Source organism: Anopheles coustani, chromosome 2 (genome assembly GCF_943734705.1).
Source record: "Anopheles coustani chromosome 2, idAnoCousDA_361_x.2, whole genome shotgun sequence".
NCBI lineage: Eukaryota > Metazoa > Arthropoda > Insecta > Diptera > Culicidae > Anopheles > Anopheles coustani.
This window is the reverse complement of record NC_071289.1, coordinates 6461669-6479064: the sequence shown is the minus strand read 5'-3', so window position 1 is coordinate 6479064 and position 17396 is coordinate 6461669. Positions and strand designations below refer to the sequence as shown.

Below are 17396 nucleotides of genomic sequence, written 5' to 3'. Positions count from 1 at the left end.
TGGTCAGTAGTTTCCCGACGGCTCGTAACGCTGGCAAAATCATTCTCCATTAGTTTTCATCCTGGCTTGGAATTTTCCCTTTATTGGCATTGGTTTGATTTGATTCGAAATTGGTTCACACAAGGTTCGAATCCATGGGAAACAATGATCACGATTTGTTCACAACTTTCCTGTTCCGAACCTGGGATTTTAGTCTTCTGTAGAATTCTTCTGTTTGGAAGAAAGGAAAATATTTAGCGATGTTTTTTACGGTAGTTCAAAGTTTATCGATATCGATAGGAGTTTCCCGATTATCATCTGGTCACATCACAAATAACAAATCCAGAACCAATAACAGAGTTTGAACATGTTTATAGTTTGAAGTTTTTAATGTTTTCTGTCTGAATTACTTCTGCCAAAGTTACTGATCATTCTTTCGATACATATGTAACTTATAACATGCTAATAAACTTACATCGCTCAATTGATAGGCTCAATTTTTTTATTAAACTACTACAAAAAGGACGTCAATCAGCAAACCATTTTAATATCTTTCATGCAGGATAAAATCAAACACGTGTCCAGTCACATACGACCAACCTATTGGTACCCTTAACAAAAGGTAAAAGCAGTAAATTGAACAGGGTTCTCTATTTCCACTTCGATGACAACGCGATTCGGTACATTTTACGTCACATTACGCGCCCGTTACACGTATCCGCGCTTCCTTGACTTTTCCTTCGCTAATGAAATTCTAGTTCCTCCCTCCCTCATAGGGACGCTTTTTCTGTTTCATTTTTTAATGCTTCATTCTTTAATGTTGAACCCTTTCAACAAACAAACATACGTATCTCTTCATCCATCTTTTGTTTTTTTGTTGGTTTTTTTCCTCCCAAAATTCAATTTATGCTTGCCCTCGACTTCTTATGGCTGAGCACGGTTTTCCCCGGCGGAGCAGAAGGTTTCAGGACTGGGTTTCAAATTAATTTCCACGGATATTTAACGCATGTTTTACACCGAACAGTAGCAGACGCCTCCATTTCTAGCTCGCTTTGCCACGTGGAAGGATTTTACACGAAAAAGAAAACAGTGAAAAACGCGTGGTGGAAAAAGGGGAAACCCCTTCGGAACCCCTCTTCCTCGGTTGGGCGTCCCTCGACGCTTGAGTTGACTTTTCGGTTTTGGTTGGCTGGCAGAGGACCGCGCCTCGCTGGCATCAAACGTGCGATAATTTATGATTTCTGTACGCATTTTCATTAACTCGTTTATGTGGCTCAGAAGTGGGGAGTGTTGCTCGCCACCTCTACAAACCAACGCCATCATGATGATCTGGTAATGATGGTTACAACCCAAGGCAAGCAATTCGCCTCAAGATGTAATGGAACATATCAGCGGCAGCCGAAGAACGGGTTCGCCGTGGCGAAACGTAACCGTGCGTTGATTGTGGAGGACTATTAAACTCATGCTTCATCAGTGTTGGATGGCGTTGGTGCGCTGCCGCCCGGAACTCCCACGGGGAGCCGGCTGAGGGCCGACACCGTGCGAGCATAATTTATTACGACTACCCACATTGTGTCCTTCCCCACTGGAAGAGGGTTTTAGGAAGTGTCTCGTCCTGGTAGACCATCGTGCTCGGTCGGACCCCAAAAAGGGCAGAGATTTTTGGGTGGCGGAAGAAATTTAGTGTCGACCCGCCTGCGAGTGGAAAGAGAAGTGGTTGTGTCTTGTCGGATGATTTATCCTCGACCAAAGGTGAACGTTCCCCATCCAGAAGATGGAAAACTCCAGCTGCAATGAGAGAGAGAAAAGTTTCATGGATGGTTTGAAACAATTAGAGGAAGAAACTTACGGTCGACTTTTCTTGATGGTAATTTTAGATTTCATTACAAGTAAAGTACGAGAATGGAAAATATTTTAATGTTTTGTTCCGATGAAAAAAAAAGGAAATTCATATTTACTATTGAAAATTGCAAACTATTTTAGTCCCACTTTGCCTTTCTTTTCTTGGGAGATCTGATGTTGCGGTAAGATCAGTGGAATATTTTTCTGCTCTTGCCATTCCTTGGTTAGACAATTTTTACACCTACTTCAAATCCTGCAGCCGACACTCATTAATGTCATCATAATCGTGTTTAATTAAAGTGTAGCTGCATTTAGCACGCTCGTCGTTTGCCAACCTCGTTGGCGTTAGCGTCAAATTGTGGTAATTAAAATATTAATTAACATAATAAGCCGCACCTGACGCCGATCTGACGTGCCCCGTTTCGAGCTGGGTAGGACGAACGACATACGAGTAGCGTTTGGATACGGGATTCCTCTTGAGTTTCCTTGACGAGCCTCAGTGTGTCACGTGGAGCTCCGAGTCTTCCGCGAAGGCCATCCAGCCAAGGCGAAAAGAGGGGTGAACCCTTGAAGGTGTCATCGACAAAAGAAGCCATCAAGACGCCGTGTCTGTCGGGTGACATTTGTCGCGCTGTCAGAGGGAACAAATTAACCCGTTGTCGTTTCGTTTTTTTCCGGACCCCTTTCGGTCGCTCGATTTGTTTCCGCTGATATCACTCCAAAGTGTGACAGCGTTATGACAGCTGGTGCGCCAAAGGTTTGGGCCCCTTGACCCCGCGCGGTGTTAATGATTTGTGACCGGGGTTGGCGGTATCAATTACGACCATTCTTTACGAAGAACGGCACCGGCGGCTGTCTTGCGAACATTTCACAGATCGAAATGGTTTCGTTCGCACGGAACCGTTGCGAGAATCCATCGCTTTCCCGAGCAGATTTGCCACCGAAATTCATTCGAGTCACCGAGAAATGCGAACAATGTTTCGTGGCGGGACATATTTGCCGAACCTTTGCAATGCGTAAATATGCAAAACAAATAACTGACTGGCGGAGAGCTGTGTCTCAATGCTTTTCCTTTCCGCCGAATGTAAAATCCGATATAAATTATAACGTTGTAATCCCATCAATTCATGTGTCGTCTTTTATAAATGTGTCTGTGTGTGTATGTATGTGTTCTAAAGATCTGTAAATTAGTGCCGATGGTTCCTAGGCCCCACCCCCAAAATACCAAATAGTACGCTTCGCTTTCCACCATTTTCGGATGCGGGGGTCTCGAAATAATTTCCTCACACGGAAAGAATGCCACCAATGCCGTTGGAAAAATGTGCTTTCGGGCCATGCTTTGCTGATATCCGCGAACGCTAGGCACGTTAACTACTACCCGATCACGGTGAGATGGTTGTGTCTAGGTTTTTTTTTTTCTGCATTTTGTTTGTGTTCTACATTCTTCTCGTGGAAGCAAAGTATGGTGTCAACATTAACATAGAGCAGGCATTCGGGCAGGGAGGTTGCCAATGTCAACAGAAAAACGCGTTCGCTCGAAGAGAGAAACATAAACCGAGTTTTTGTTTAACAGCAGACACACACATAAACACAAAAGGAAGACCAAAAACCGCCAACAAACTGTAGATGAAAATACTGGTAGCAAAACAAAAATTTTAGCAAAAATAAAAGATGAAATGAATTTCATTCGTGCAGGCGGAAAAATGCCAGGCAACCAACGAACCGCACCCGAAACCACCCGAAACCATCCAAGCAAGCCAGGGGCGACACATCTTCTGTAGTAGGCGAAACATGCAGCAACAGTTCGCAGTGGTTGTATACGGATCGCGCCTTTCGCGACAAACATTCATGTGATTATGCTCATGTTACGCTAAATTTAACTTCCGTCTCGCGGCGACGGTGGACGAGTTTTTCTGAACGTTTTTATCATAAAGTTGGCATTTGGCTCGAGGAAAAATTGTCACCCGCTCTTTGCCATTTTCCATCCATTTTTGGTATCATCTTCCATCGGCCATAAGAGCGCCTTGTTGAGAATCCAAGTTGCAAGTTGAAACGAGCCGTGAAAATTCGTCAAATGATAACCTTGGCAAAAGGGAAGATCTATCGCGCTGCGGGTCAGCGAAGTTTAACTATTTTATAAATATCACCCTTTTTCTTGCTCTTTTCCTCTTTTCCACTCTGCCATCCAATTTGATAGTGGATTCGGGTTCAATCACGCGTATGAATCACGCCACATGCTGCGGCCACCGGGAAGCCACCGTGCTACGCGTGCGTGCGTGCGTGCAGGTCGTGCCCCAGTTGATAATGCTATTCAAAATATTTGCACCGTTCGAATGCATGAAATAGTCGAAATATCTGGCGACTGTTAAACCACCACTCTGTCCGCCATTTGATGGCGCATCCCGCCATCACGGGCGAAATGGGGGAGGGGGTGGAGGAAAATCGCCTCCCCCAGCGGGTAGAAAGGGGGTTGAAGGACCATGCGCACCACCGTCGCCGGTTGTTGCCCACGTTCGCCGCTAGATGGCACCGTGAACCACCTTCCGGGGCAGTCATTTTGTAAACAAAGTACGGGCATTCTTTTTTTTCCCCTTTGTACTATGTTTAAATTATGCGTGTAAACTATTCGGGAAAATATTTTCCGCGTCGGCGGTGTGACATTCTTCTCTTCGAACAGTGAAAGAGGGACACCCACTAACGCACGCCATTTACCAAACGGAGTAATGGGTGTTTGGTAGTCCTGCAAGCCGAAGAAATTCGGTTATCCTTCGTGCGTGACAGTTTTGTCGCTCGCTTCGAGAAACCGTGGCTCGATGGTTCGAGCAAATGATAATTGTAATACTGTGCAACCGCCACGACACGCCATTGCGTACTATTTAATGTGTTTGTTTACGAGCGTTCCATTTGGCTTTAATTTATGTTTTTCTACTTACGCAACCAAACAATGGCCGCCCTGTCCGGCAAGAGTAGCATCCTGAAGGACGCAGGCTCAAGGCAATCAAGGCGGTCAAATCGACCCCCATTAGTCCCGCCGCCATTCCTGATGTCGTTCAAGTAGATAAATTTGTCGTTCAGTGGATCCGAAACCGAGGCGGAAAATATTTTTTCACAATCATGCGTAGAACGTAAAAAAAAGCTCTTAAATAAATGTTTTCCCAACAACCGACATGTTCTATTCCGAAATTCCTCCCACTAATGGGTGGGGGGTCCGGGGGGAGTGGGGTGGCCATCCGCCGGCTGTGGGGTGGTCGAAGCAGAATTCGGGGAGCAACGTGTAAAAATTCGGCAAAACCTCAGACCCACCCCCCACAGGGACCCCACGCCAGACCAGAGTCCGAGGCCGAGGTTTGCGTTTGTTGAAATTTCAATTATTGTCAAACCGGCTGGGCTGGGTTGGGCGAAGAAGTAGTTGAAATGTTATTTCAACGGCCGTTGTTGCTATGCGCTAACGCACTCGAATGAATGTACGTAAATTATTTTGCGTACCACAGATTGATTTACCGCTGATGAAGATGATGACGATGATGCTGATGATGATAAGGATGCAGGTTTTCGTTTTTGTTTTTGTGGAAAGTGGCATATGCCGGGATGCCATCGCGCTTGCACGTCGGCGTTGATGAGTAAATTAAAAAGCAAAATACTCTGCAATTGTTTGTATTAAGTTTTAGAGTGGAACACAAATTAAGTCTCGTTGTATTCAATGACACGACAGGAGTTATTATTAACACTTTGTTCCTGAAATTATCAATGTCAATCAATGATGTACGGAACAGGGTTTTTTGGTTTGTTTTGCTTTAACGTTTTCCGGTTTGAAAGACTTTTTCCATAAGCTAACCTTTAAACTATTTGTTACAGATAGTTACAAATAAAGTGTGTTATTTGATTGGTGATGATTTATTTATCTGATAAATAAATTCCCACAACAAATAGAAGGAAACATAACGAACTTCACAACCCTACAGGGAAAACGATGTTTATGACAAACTAACAAATTAAAAGGTAAACTAGGAAGATTTCTTTCAAGTGAAAATACCTCACGATCAAACAACAAAAAAGATAATGTTTACTATAATTATCATGGGTATGTCAATAGTTTCAAATTATTTTAGCTTCGCACAATTTTAAATTCTTTTGAAACATCTTAGATAAAGTCCGGTTCTTTTCGAAAAATCATTGTTCCTTATCATCTGGTTTTTTAACGGCTTGCCTTAAAGGCCAAGATCGGCTGTTTTTCTTCAGCTTTACAATCTTGAAACTCTTTCCGTCGGCCTCGGTCAGCTCGGCATCTGATCCTCAGGCCGTGACGGATGCCATTTTAACTCCAGCCATTCGCACTTTGTTCGAACGATCGCACCATCGATCGCGTCTTGTTGCTCCATCGCCTTCGAGTGATCCTCTTCCCAGGATCGCTGCCGAAGAGAGGTTTGCCGGTTGGCATTCCTTGGCCCGCGAGGACCGGTGAAGTAAAAACTCAATTGCTGAGCGATCGTTTCGGCGCGAGAGATTCGGCCATCAGGAGCCCAAACCGGTGAACGGTGGGACGGGGCGGAAAGCGAACCTCAAACCCCCCCGCGAACCGGTCATTTGCTGTCGGAAGGGATGAAAGCCACCCGTTCAGTGCGAAACCATGCCCCGCGGGTCCGCTTTGAACGACCTCGACCGTCGGCATTCGTGCCCGTTCCTCCTCCGAAGGCTCCCCCCGCTCGGGCCCTTTATGTTCCCCGGCCCAAAACCGGCCCGAACTCGACAAATCCCGCGGCGCAGGCCGGGAGGAATTTTCGCGTGATTTTCACCTCCCCATCCACCCCCCTTCGACTCCTCCGGCGGGTGGATCTCCAGCCATGCTTTCCATTTCGCCTCGTGGCTCGCTTTTTGCTTTCCACCTGCGCGCAGCGAAGCCGCGAGGTAGCCGCTGGCAAAGCGAGGAATTTCGGGCACAAATGCGGGCGTCTCTTCCTCCAGGACACCCTTCCCCTCCAGTGCATCATCAAACAGTTCAGGCCCTCGGCGAGGAGGAAATTATCGGAAAGTGGAATGTCGATGCTTGTTTAATTAGATTTTTCCAACAATTTTCGCTCCTAAAAATCGTTCGGCAAAACGGCAATGCTTTGGATGAGGGTGTTTCTTTTTGTCTTCGAAGAATTGTTTTGGTGGCCAGCGATTCGTCCGTTCCGGATGTGAAGTTGTTAAACGGGTTTCTCGTAGCCCACGGGAAGGGAAAGGCAGCCGAAAGTGGGGAAGTTTTCCCGAAAAGATGTTTCGTAAGGACGATTTTGCTGCAATTACGATTATGAGTTTGCCTCGAAATTTTGCAAGAAAAAACGAAGAGTACAGAATGAAAATCAAACATGGGAAAAGATGGTACATTGTATTTATGTTGATGAAAACAATTTTTCTTGAATTATATGGTGCCTTACAACTTATTTCGCTTTATTTGAATTATCCAAAGTCGTTTCGTTCTTTGTGACATCTTTTTCAACCTGTTTTCCACTTCTGTCTCAACAGGAACCCTATCGATGGCCAGTAGAAACTTTCCTCCCTCGTTTTGGAACAGTAATTACGTTCCACCGGCCCCCGCACCCGCGCACCATCAGGTAAGAATCTCCTCCCCCGCAAAATCCTTGCGAAACGGCGGTGAATACTATATCATACGTTTTTCCTACATGGAAAATTCTTTCCCCACCGCAGGTTCCCGACCTCTACACCACCGACACCGGGTACTCGGCGGATCCGTGGCACGCGGCACACTACGGTTCGTACGCACACGCGGCCCACGCACACGCCGCCCACGCCCACGCGTACCACCACAATATGGCCCAATATGGCAGCTTACTGAGGTTACCCCAACAGTACGGACACACGTCACACAGGTAAGGGGTCTGAACTGGCGGTTTTAATTACACGGAAAAGGAATACGAATTGACTAGTCGTTAGAGGACAATTTGAAAATATTATTTGTAGGTTAGGTTGGTTTTATTGAAGGATCCTAACATTGGAATGGTTTCTTTTGTCTCAAACAGGTTACACCACGACCAACAGACGGCACATGCGGCGGCGTTAGAAAGTGCCGCCGCGTACACGAGCTATCCAACGATGGCAGGTGAGTTGGAGCTGCTCCCCCTCTTTCGAACTACTTCCCATTCTTAACCTATCCTCCGCTGCAAAAGGCTCGCTTTAAACCACGCCGCTCCGTGGAAAATACCAAACTATCCGAGATTACCACCGATACGGATCTAGTAGGCTGGCGGTATGTTACAAGTTCTGGTGGATTTCGTTCGTTACTCCGTTTGCTTCGCCGACGCTTGCACTCTATCCTTTCCTAGATCTTGAGGCACGTTCCGTCGGTTAATTTCCACCAAGATGCTGATTCGATGTTTCATGGGCTTGCCGTCGCTCTTTTTTTTCCAACGGCGTTTGGCATTTCTTCTTGGACGCTTTTTCCGTCCACCGCTGGTCCGACGTTGTAAGTCCCTGTTCCCTCGTCGGAACATTCCGACGGCAATTCGTGCTTTGTTCTTTTGGACGAATAAACATCGTACGTGGACTTTAGTTGCTTGCGACACTGGTGAAGTAACATTTTAAAATAATGTTATAGTTGATTAAGGTCGTATACAATTGTTCTCTTTAAAGAGAAAAAATAAAGCTGAAAAACAATTTGATTATCATCGAATATTCTTTCCATCCTTTATTTTTAATGCCCGATATTGATCAATCTTATCTTAAACTTACGTCAGTGTCTTGAAGATGATGTTTGATGTTGAAATATTATCGGCTCTCTTGTCTTTCTGTTTTGTTTTCCATTGCTATATAACGACCAACGTTTTAGACTCTAGAGATGACTGATCATATTTGTTGCCACAATGTTTTACCGTAACGTGTCGGGAAACATCGAATTGATTCATCGGAATTCTAATGCTGATACACTTGATCAGTCATCACGATCGCGCTCGGGCGGCGGTTTTTGGCTGAAGCGCAACCAGGGAAAACTGTTAAAAATCGTCAGCAACCGTTTACCACTCGGACACACGCACATACACACAATTCCCCTTGGGCGGACGGACAAAACATACACAGTAGCTCAATATATGGTGCCGAATCTGGCAGCGGAATGTGCGGAATGCGATTTGAAATAAGCAAACCGAGGCACAGTGCTAAAAACGATCGAAAAAACCAAAATAACTTCAAACAACTAGCCACACGGGAGGGGAGATGACGGAAGGGGAGCCCATTTCGGATGGTTGAAAGTGGAGGAAGCGCGGTTGGTTTCGTGCGTCCTTTTTTTTCATCCGGTAATGGAAAACCCGGTGCACCGAAAAGTGCGCAGAACGGCGGGGTGGAACCGCGCCCGATCGAAGGAATGTCACCGGTCCGTCCGCGTCTTCGTCGTCTGTCGATCGCGACAGATTTTCGCGACGGCATCGACGCTACTGGTTTTGGCGGTGGTTTGGTTTGGCTTTTTTTTGTTTGTTTCTGGCTTTCTTGAGGCTCTTTTCGGCAGGCATATGAGAGTGTGTGAGAGACCGAACTGCGGCCTGCTGATCGACCGCATCGAAATGGTGGCGGGCGAAATTGAGCTCTGGAATGCATTTGCTTTGCCGTTTCCGTCACCGACCGAGGGCATCCATAACGATCTACGAAAGCTAATCGATCGATGAAATAATAAACACGAGCACGGCGAGTCAAAAACAACAAACGGAACAGGATTGTAACGTCAACATCGCGATGTCGAGCAGAAGGTACACGCATACACTCATCAGGCGTCCTCCAGTCCTTCCTTCATAAATTATCATAAACGCTTTTGATCGTTTCTCAGCGATTAGAAAAGCCTTCCCCTCCAGCGGCAGACGAAAGGAGGAGGTTCGGTACTGGTGTTTTTAGTTCTCTCCCTCTTCGGGCATTTTTTCGGCGGCGTTGACTTTGACTTTGACCGGCAAAGAAACCACGGATTGTGGATCCCGTCATTATGATGGATGGCATGCGTCCATCGTGTTAGGATCGTGTGTTGTTGCAGCATCCATGACAGCGGCCCCCGGTCGCTGGATGCTCGATGAAGATGAAGTGGCGGCTAATCTCGCGATGACAGCTGGTAGAATACTAAACTGTCAAATTGTGCTCGAGCTACAACAAAGTAGCCCGGAATAAAAGCAAAAAGCGATCGTTGTTCGTCGGAAAGGTCAATTGAAGATGAGTTACAGTCGAGGTGGAATCGGTCGTGATCAAAGGAATTTGTAATATCACGCCATGATGGTACTTTTTCATTTCATTTATTGTTGGACTTAAAAACGCTGGGCAAATATGGTTTTATGGTTTATTGTTTTTATTACAACATTCATCATTGGATGCATTTATATTCCTTTGTTTTACACACAAGTATTAACAAAGGAGAGCATAAATTTCATTTAAATTCCTCCACTTTTCATGCCTTTACACTTACGACCAATATCAACCGAGCGGAGATGTAAATGCCTAACAGGTTTAATAAGAGATAGAAATATGCAAAACTCCTATATTAAAATCAACAATCTCGAAACTTGCGCTCACGTTGGACGTGTGAGGCCCTGTATCCACAAAATGTATGCGCACCGACATGTGCGATGTTGGGTGTGAAAGTTGTTGAAGCGTTGACAGCACAGGGGGACAGGTGACAAAGTTCGTCCTGAGAAGCACTAGATCCCGGCCGGAAGCAGCACCGAGTATCCGCGTAGCGTGGAGCACATACATACATGCACAAAGGCCCCTATCTTTCCAGTGACATCAAATGAAAGCGAGCGATACAATGCAACTGGCCGTTTGATCTAAAGTTGGTCCTTGCGAGCTTGGCTTCGGCTGCTCCGGAGAAGGCTTCTAGGCTGCCCGAGAAACTGGCTGTGGAAATCCGACCGTGTGGGGCGGCCTCCCGGGTGGGAGGGAATAAATAATTGCATTTTCCTTCTTGTCATGAATAAACTTTGACCCAATGCAAAGTAAAAGCGGGCCCGGAAGTTTCTTCCGGACGGCTTACGGGCACGATATGTTCCCGTGGCGTTCTCCAAAACCTCCCTTCCCCTAAGAAGGGGGGTTAGCCCGGGAAAACTAATATCGTCGGCTTTAGCACCGAGCAGATCTGCTGGGAAAGCGTAGCCCGGCTCAGCCGGACGAGTTTCCCTCGTCGTAGCCTCGAGAAGCGACACGCAAAGGCCTGGAGCAAACGGAAAGTAGGGGGAAAATTTATGTGACACATGAAAGAAAACTTCCTCTCCACTTTCTTTGCGCCTCGGGGTTGGCTCCCTCCGTTTTGAAGTAGGCAGTCGTCCGGATATTGTTGTTGCGTTGGGGACCGAGAAAAAGGGTCACCGAGGGATGTACAAGGGCGCACGACCGGAGTGGTTGTACTCTAGGAAACCGTCGTCCTTTTGGAAAGGATTCGCATCGGACCTATTTTGCTGTTCGTGAAAAAGGACCACACTAGCTTCGTACAAATCTCCCCACCTTCCAGCCCCGTTTCGACCATTGGCCATCGTCGTCCGGACGATCGTGCGGTTGGCAATGGCGGCCGGAAAAGGTCTTGCATGCGTAGTTCAGCCATCCTTGCTGGGGTGCTCTTAGTGTTTCTGGGATGATTTGTAAGCCATTCACACATCGTTGAATTATACAACCCTCTCCACTTTCTACCCGGTTGACTTACATCTTCACGTTCGGGAAGATTCATTGCACGAAAGGACATCCTGTTTTGTCGTGAAGTGATTCATCGTTCCGGGTTCCCTTCTTAGGGTCGGGGGATGAGTTATTTGTTCCATTTCTTGGCAATGGAGCCGTTTCTTTTCACTTCACTTGTGCGTCCATGCTTCTGGCTGTTGTTTATCGAAATATTTCGAAGCTGTGAAGATGCATTGACACCGATTTAATTACTAACCAATGTATGAGAGGTTTAAATTCTTATCTGGCGCAAAATCCCTACGAGGTGCATATTTTTCTATGTCATTATAAGCGATTTTCCACTTTTATTACGACCTCCTCCAACGGTGCTGTCGGGCTCGCTTGTGTGATGGAAAGTAATGCAGGGAAAATATTTAATAATTTTCCCACTTTTCCCTCCTCCAAAAGAATGTTCATTCAGCTCGTAGGGGCTTGGAAGTGAAAGCTGATTTTGACGCGGAGAATGGTGGTGTGGAAATTTGCCTTCATATTATTTTCAATTAAAAAGCTACAGCTCGTTATTCTTTTTTCTAGTTTTTCGTGGAAATTTTTCACTCAAGCAAGCGTAGCTTGCGATGTGGCCACCAGGGAAAATGTAAATCGGCACAACATTCAATTCCAGACCGAAGCAAATGATCGAAAAATTTAGGACAACGTTTATAGAGGGTTGGAAAAAATTAATAGTAATATTAGTGCAATTAATCTCCGCACGCTAGAGCAACTGCGGCCACTTGGTAAGGATGGTTGAGAAAATGAATAATTTTCCGGACATTTTTTCCCGTCCTGTTAATTGGTTTGCCTCACATCAGATTAAATGATCGTTTATGCTACCCGTCCCTCTCCTCTGCTGGTCGTTTATTTCAACGCAAGGCGAGCAAGTTTGCATTTTGTGAGATAAAAAGGAAAACCGTACGAACCTTCCGGTGGTGCGGTGGCCTTTGAAGCATACCGCCTAGCGTAGCGGTCCCATTTCCATAGCCCATCATCGTAATTTCGCTGTCCGTCATCAAACGAAAATTGGGAAAATTCTTGCATTTCTTTAACGGAGTGCCCCGCCGCCAATGGTTCAACACAATGTACGCCACTTTCCTCGTTTCGTTGGTTGGTCTTGAGGAAGAAGAAAAGAATTATGTAATTCATTCGTCCGAATTCGTTAGCCTTATTGGGCCCCGAAATTGCAGTCATTATTCATTTGTCTGCAGTGCGGCCTTAGGTGGGGTGTGTGTTTTTCTTTTTTTCTTTCGTTTGATTTTTCCGCTCCCTCCAAAGCATTAGCACCGGCAAACGACACCCTTATTGGGGGTCTGCCTACTTACATATTGGCTACCCCCACCCGGGGGGTTTGTCGGTGTCAAACGGGATTCGTGTGCGCCGTGGTCACGCGAGGTAATTAATTTAGTAAATGGTACATTTACTACACACAAGACACATACCAAAACTCGAGAGGGAAAATAAAACACTCCTTCAACAATTACATAAAACATCCCTAACCCCAGCGAACTTTTCTTAGCGCAAAATAAAAGTCCTTGCCTCAAAGAATCGGAAGTCAGCAAAGGGTATCCCAATGCTTACGCCATGAACCAGCCGTTAGCAGGACTTCTTTTCTCCAGTGCCGGCGGGGTAGTTGCTTTGTTGGCAACCCCCCTGGTCGGAGCGCGGGGTGTTCTGTTTTATGACTCTTTGCGCCCCGTTTTAGCTGCGGCGTTTTCCCGTTCCCGTGCGGTCAGTCGGCGCAATTGAAACCGGCGGTGGAAAAGCCAAACCGACGAAGCACGAACAAAAAAGAAACGTGTGATGGCAAGGGAAGGGAAGAAATAAATAATTTACGGCTGGCCGACCAATTGGAAACCACGGTTGGCGTTGGCCACCTTTCGGTGTGTGCATGGGAAAGACACGCCCTTTACGCCTTTCTGTTGGCCTACTGTGTTGTTGTGCATAAATGTGCGGTGTGTTTTGTGAAGCATAAACATGGATGGTAGCATTAAAGTAGCAGATAGGGTGCTGTGGGGGATGTAAACAGCAAAATTGTCATTGCTACAACAAATTAAGCGAAGGAAAACGATTCAAAGGGACAATGTGGTGCTAAGAAGACGTTTGAGATATAATTAACTAATTATAAAGAGATGAAATACATCTAAATCCTGTGGTGCTATATCTTATTATTAAATATATTCGGCTAACTAAAAATTCCTAACAAATCGGTTTGAAATATTTACAACTACTTATCCTAACCACAAACTAAATATCTTTCTTTTTTCTTTTCCATTGCAGGCCTAGAAGCGCAGGTACAAGACTCGTCAAAGGATCTGTACTGGTTCTAGATCGCCAAAGTGCATACTTGTAAGCAACAAAAGTAACAGTGTTGTCGTCAAATGGTGGAGCTTATGAAGCGTTAGTTTTGCGAACCAGTGAATAAAGATTAAAAAAAAACAAGACATAAAGAAAATGGAAAAGAAACATACAAAGATGCACTTTTAAATCTTAAGGAAATTTAGTGTTTTCGGTACAAAACAAAAAAGACACGTGTTATGAACAACTTTACTCTGAATCGATTGCAAAGTTGCATTGGGAAACAAACTAGTGAAAGAGAGTGAAAAAATACGACACATGATAAAAAAAACGGTGTGGACTGAGAGAAATACCCGTGTAGTCTCAAACGCTGATTTTGTAACTCACTTTTCCTACAAAAGACGGATAGAAAAGCTTCTCTCGCCCTTCTGTGTATAGTAGACTAAAGATTAATGACTGCCCGGAGTAGAACGCAATCGCGACGACATTTTTTGAACAAAACAAACAAACAAAAACGATCCCGTTCTTGTTTGCAAAGAGCTGGAAAAACTGTTCAAAACAAAAGATCTAAATAGTCGCGTTGCTGCAAACCTTTGGGCCGTGCACTGTGTATAACAAAAATTGGATGTAGCTTAGTGTAATAATAGTGAGGAATTTATAATCAAAATCGAATGAGCTATACCGTGACCGTGACGACGATATACACAGGCTGATAGAACGGAGTGAATCATTAGAATCTGTAAGAAGACACTGAGGGAGGAGAAAACAGCCGGCCTTTCGATGGCACGAACTGGTGCACAGTTTTTAGTTTTAAACACCAACACTCTGCACAAAACCGTTTAATTTTGTCTTCGTCACACTGGGAGGGTAAAGTGTCCAGCCATGAGGTACTGAATGAAATTCTAGCTGCTCATGGTTGCACGAGAGTTAGGTAGGAAAAACAAGTCATTTGATTCGTACTGCAAAGGTGTTTATGTGTAATTTACTTCTGTTAAAGACATGATCATTAAAACAGTTGTTTTACTACTCTGTGTTTTTCCTGGATTCTAGAATTTTACTGAATAACTTAGCGAAGTCGATATGAGTGTTTGATTTATTTCTAAAACTCAAGCATGCTCTTGTACATAGCAATGTACTAAACCGGTACTTTTCATTTATATCCCGAAGGTGTCACAACCAGTTCTTAAGCACAGTTGGGCGACATTCAATAGAAAACGGACTAATTATGAACAGGCATTGCCTATCGAATCAATGCAAAATCGTATATGAACAATGGATAATTACAGCATATTAATTCTTGGCAATTGTATCTCGAATTTAAACAATCATACTTCTTCATCATTCATGGAGTGACCCATTCTCTTTCCACAGACAACTACACAATATATCGACAGTCCTTGAATAGTGTAACTGAAAGCCTTTCAGGAGTGCTTAATTTATCGAGATCTACTTCCTTCAGTTTCCGCTAAAACCCGTCAAGCGCCCAGCGAGAACAGAAAATAAAAGCAACAGAAATGATAAAGTACTGTAGACTACACTCGCTTTCCCGAGACGAAAATGAAAATGAGTAACTAAAACAACAGGCATGTAAACACATTTAAAAGAAAGTAAACTCACACAAATATATATACACACAATTATTACACACCCAAATGTGCAAATTTAAGCGAATGCAAAATAAACGGAAGAATTATATTCGAAAATCTTAAGAAACTGAGTTGTTTTTCTTACTAGGTTTATCAGTTTTAATCGTAAAGAGAGCTTGGAAAGAAAATCAAATTTTGTTGTCTGCATAAACAGACTCCATTACTGTACTGGTGCGCTCGTGTTTATTTGTCGCTGTTTTCCTTAGCTCGACTTCCTGTCTGATTTCTTTCCGGCCAGTTCCCATCTTCTTACGGTTCCTTCAGCTAATGTGATTTTCTTCTATTTCTTTAAGAAGCCAACGGTACCAATTAAAATGCGCTCATGGATGCGACAATCTTTCACATTCGATACAGCCTTACCGACCTTTCATCCGCTCATTAATCATCCTCCGTCGTTTATGGGACGATCCCAAAGAGGTATAAGAAGATCATCCCATCTCACATAAGGATTTTACAGTTCTTTTCAATATGTGTCTAGCGACCTTATAGCTTCGAGCATCGATCCTAAAAAATTAACCATGACAAAAACATATGACCGAAGGCAAAGGCAGGAAGCAAACCAGCAACTACAGAAGGAAACCGCAATGCGATCAGGATGCAGCGTCTCGGGAAACAACACGTTCCCATATAAATTAATATATGTATAATTGATAAAGTGTAATGCGTTGTCAGACGTCAGAAAAACTGATTTATTGCCCCAAACATGTTAATTATGTGCTCGAGAGTGTTTCTGCTAAGTGGCATGAGGAGGAGGAAGACAAAACGGGATGTATAGGATCGTGTTTTCCAAATCATTTGCACCAGGAAGTAGGAAGCCTCGATCGGATCGACAGCAACGGAAAAGGACGCAAACTCAAAGCCGAAGATCCCGGAAACATGAGGTTAGAACATGAGGTGAAGATGAGATCCTGAAGAAAAACAGGAGTACCATAACCTCGCAGCAAGTAACTATTTGCATAGCTACATAAACCACAAAAAAGCAAATGAAGCAAACAGCATAATTTGGTGTGAATGGAAAGATGTTTGTATATCAATGTGATGAACATTTTCCGCATACCTAAACGTTGCATGTCTGGAAAGTGTTTTGGTGTTACCGTTTATCAGACACAACCTTCCTTGGGGATCGAAAGAGCTTGTCACTTCACCATACTGTATTTACTGCTTTGGACATCGTCTTTGGCTCGGCTCCATTATCTTCGGTGACAAACACGTGTGAACTCGAGCAATGTTGGCCCGTGGAGGCCATTTATCATTCAAATTCCCAGCTTGATTTTTTTTATGCGTTAATAGATTTATAATGAACAACAACTCTTCAAGTTCGGCTGCAATCGAGCACAGCTTGTAAGTGACAAAAGGGTTCACTAATTTCAATTTTTTGTGTGCACATTGCGTTCCTGTCTTGCAGTTTGTCACATTCTTGTGGAATACATTTTTTTAAAGGCTGGAGTATGCATAACTCGTGTTCTACACATCTGCTTTTATCTGCATCTAGACCCGTTTGCAAATCTCGATGGTAACAGCTTTAAATGGATTATATACTGCGATTCAAATAACGCTATTCAAGCATTAAAGAGTAATTATCAGTTTCTGTAAGAGGACGGCGGTTCGCTTGTATGAATTCCAAGAATCATAATTTCCCACGGTTTCATGATATGATGATCTCTCTCTGAGCCGTACATGGAATGCAGTTTTTGTGCAGGATATAACCCAACTACCGCATGAAGATGTATTATATTTTTCATTACTAGAATCGAAACCTTATGTTACTGGTTCACGGAAAAGTATTAAGATGTTTATTTAGTTTTATAATCGTGTTAAAGTACAATGTGAAATCTTCCGCGATTTATCCTAGAGGCAAACTATAATCCGTCTGCTAGTACTGATTTGAACAAGACATTATTATCTTCGATTCAACTACTACATCCTAGGCAGTTTAAAATGGGATAAGTAAGCTCAAATATTGTA

General features: G+C 44.2%; 1 protein-coding gene across 1 annotated transcript in view; it reads left to right on the top strand.

Moving 5' to 3' along the window:
- LOC131266133 (protein vestigial) overlaps positions 1-13936 on the top strand; it is a 37401-nt gene extending 23465 nt beyond the window's left edge. Inside the window, exons 6-9 of the mRNA XM_058268500.1 lie at positions 7327-7415; positions 7510-7691; positions 7842-7921; positions 13768-13936. Coding sequence (XP_058124483.1) covers positions 7327-7415; positions 7510-7691; positions 7842-7921; positions 13768-13817 — 401 coding nt within the window. The 3' untranslated portion in view covers positions 13818-13936. The remainder of the gene's footprint in view (positions 1-7326; positions 7416-7509; positions 7692-7841; positions 7922-13767) is intronic.
- Positions 13937-17396: the final 3460 nt, after the last annotated feature.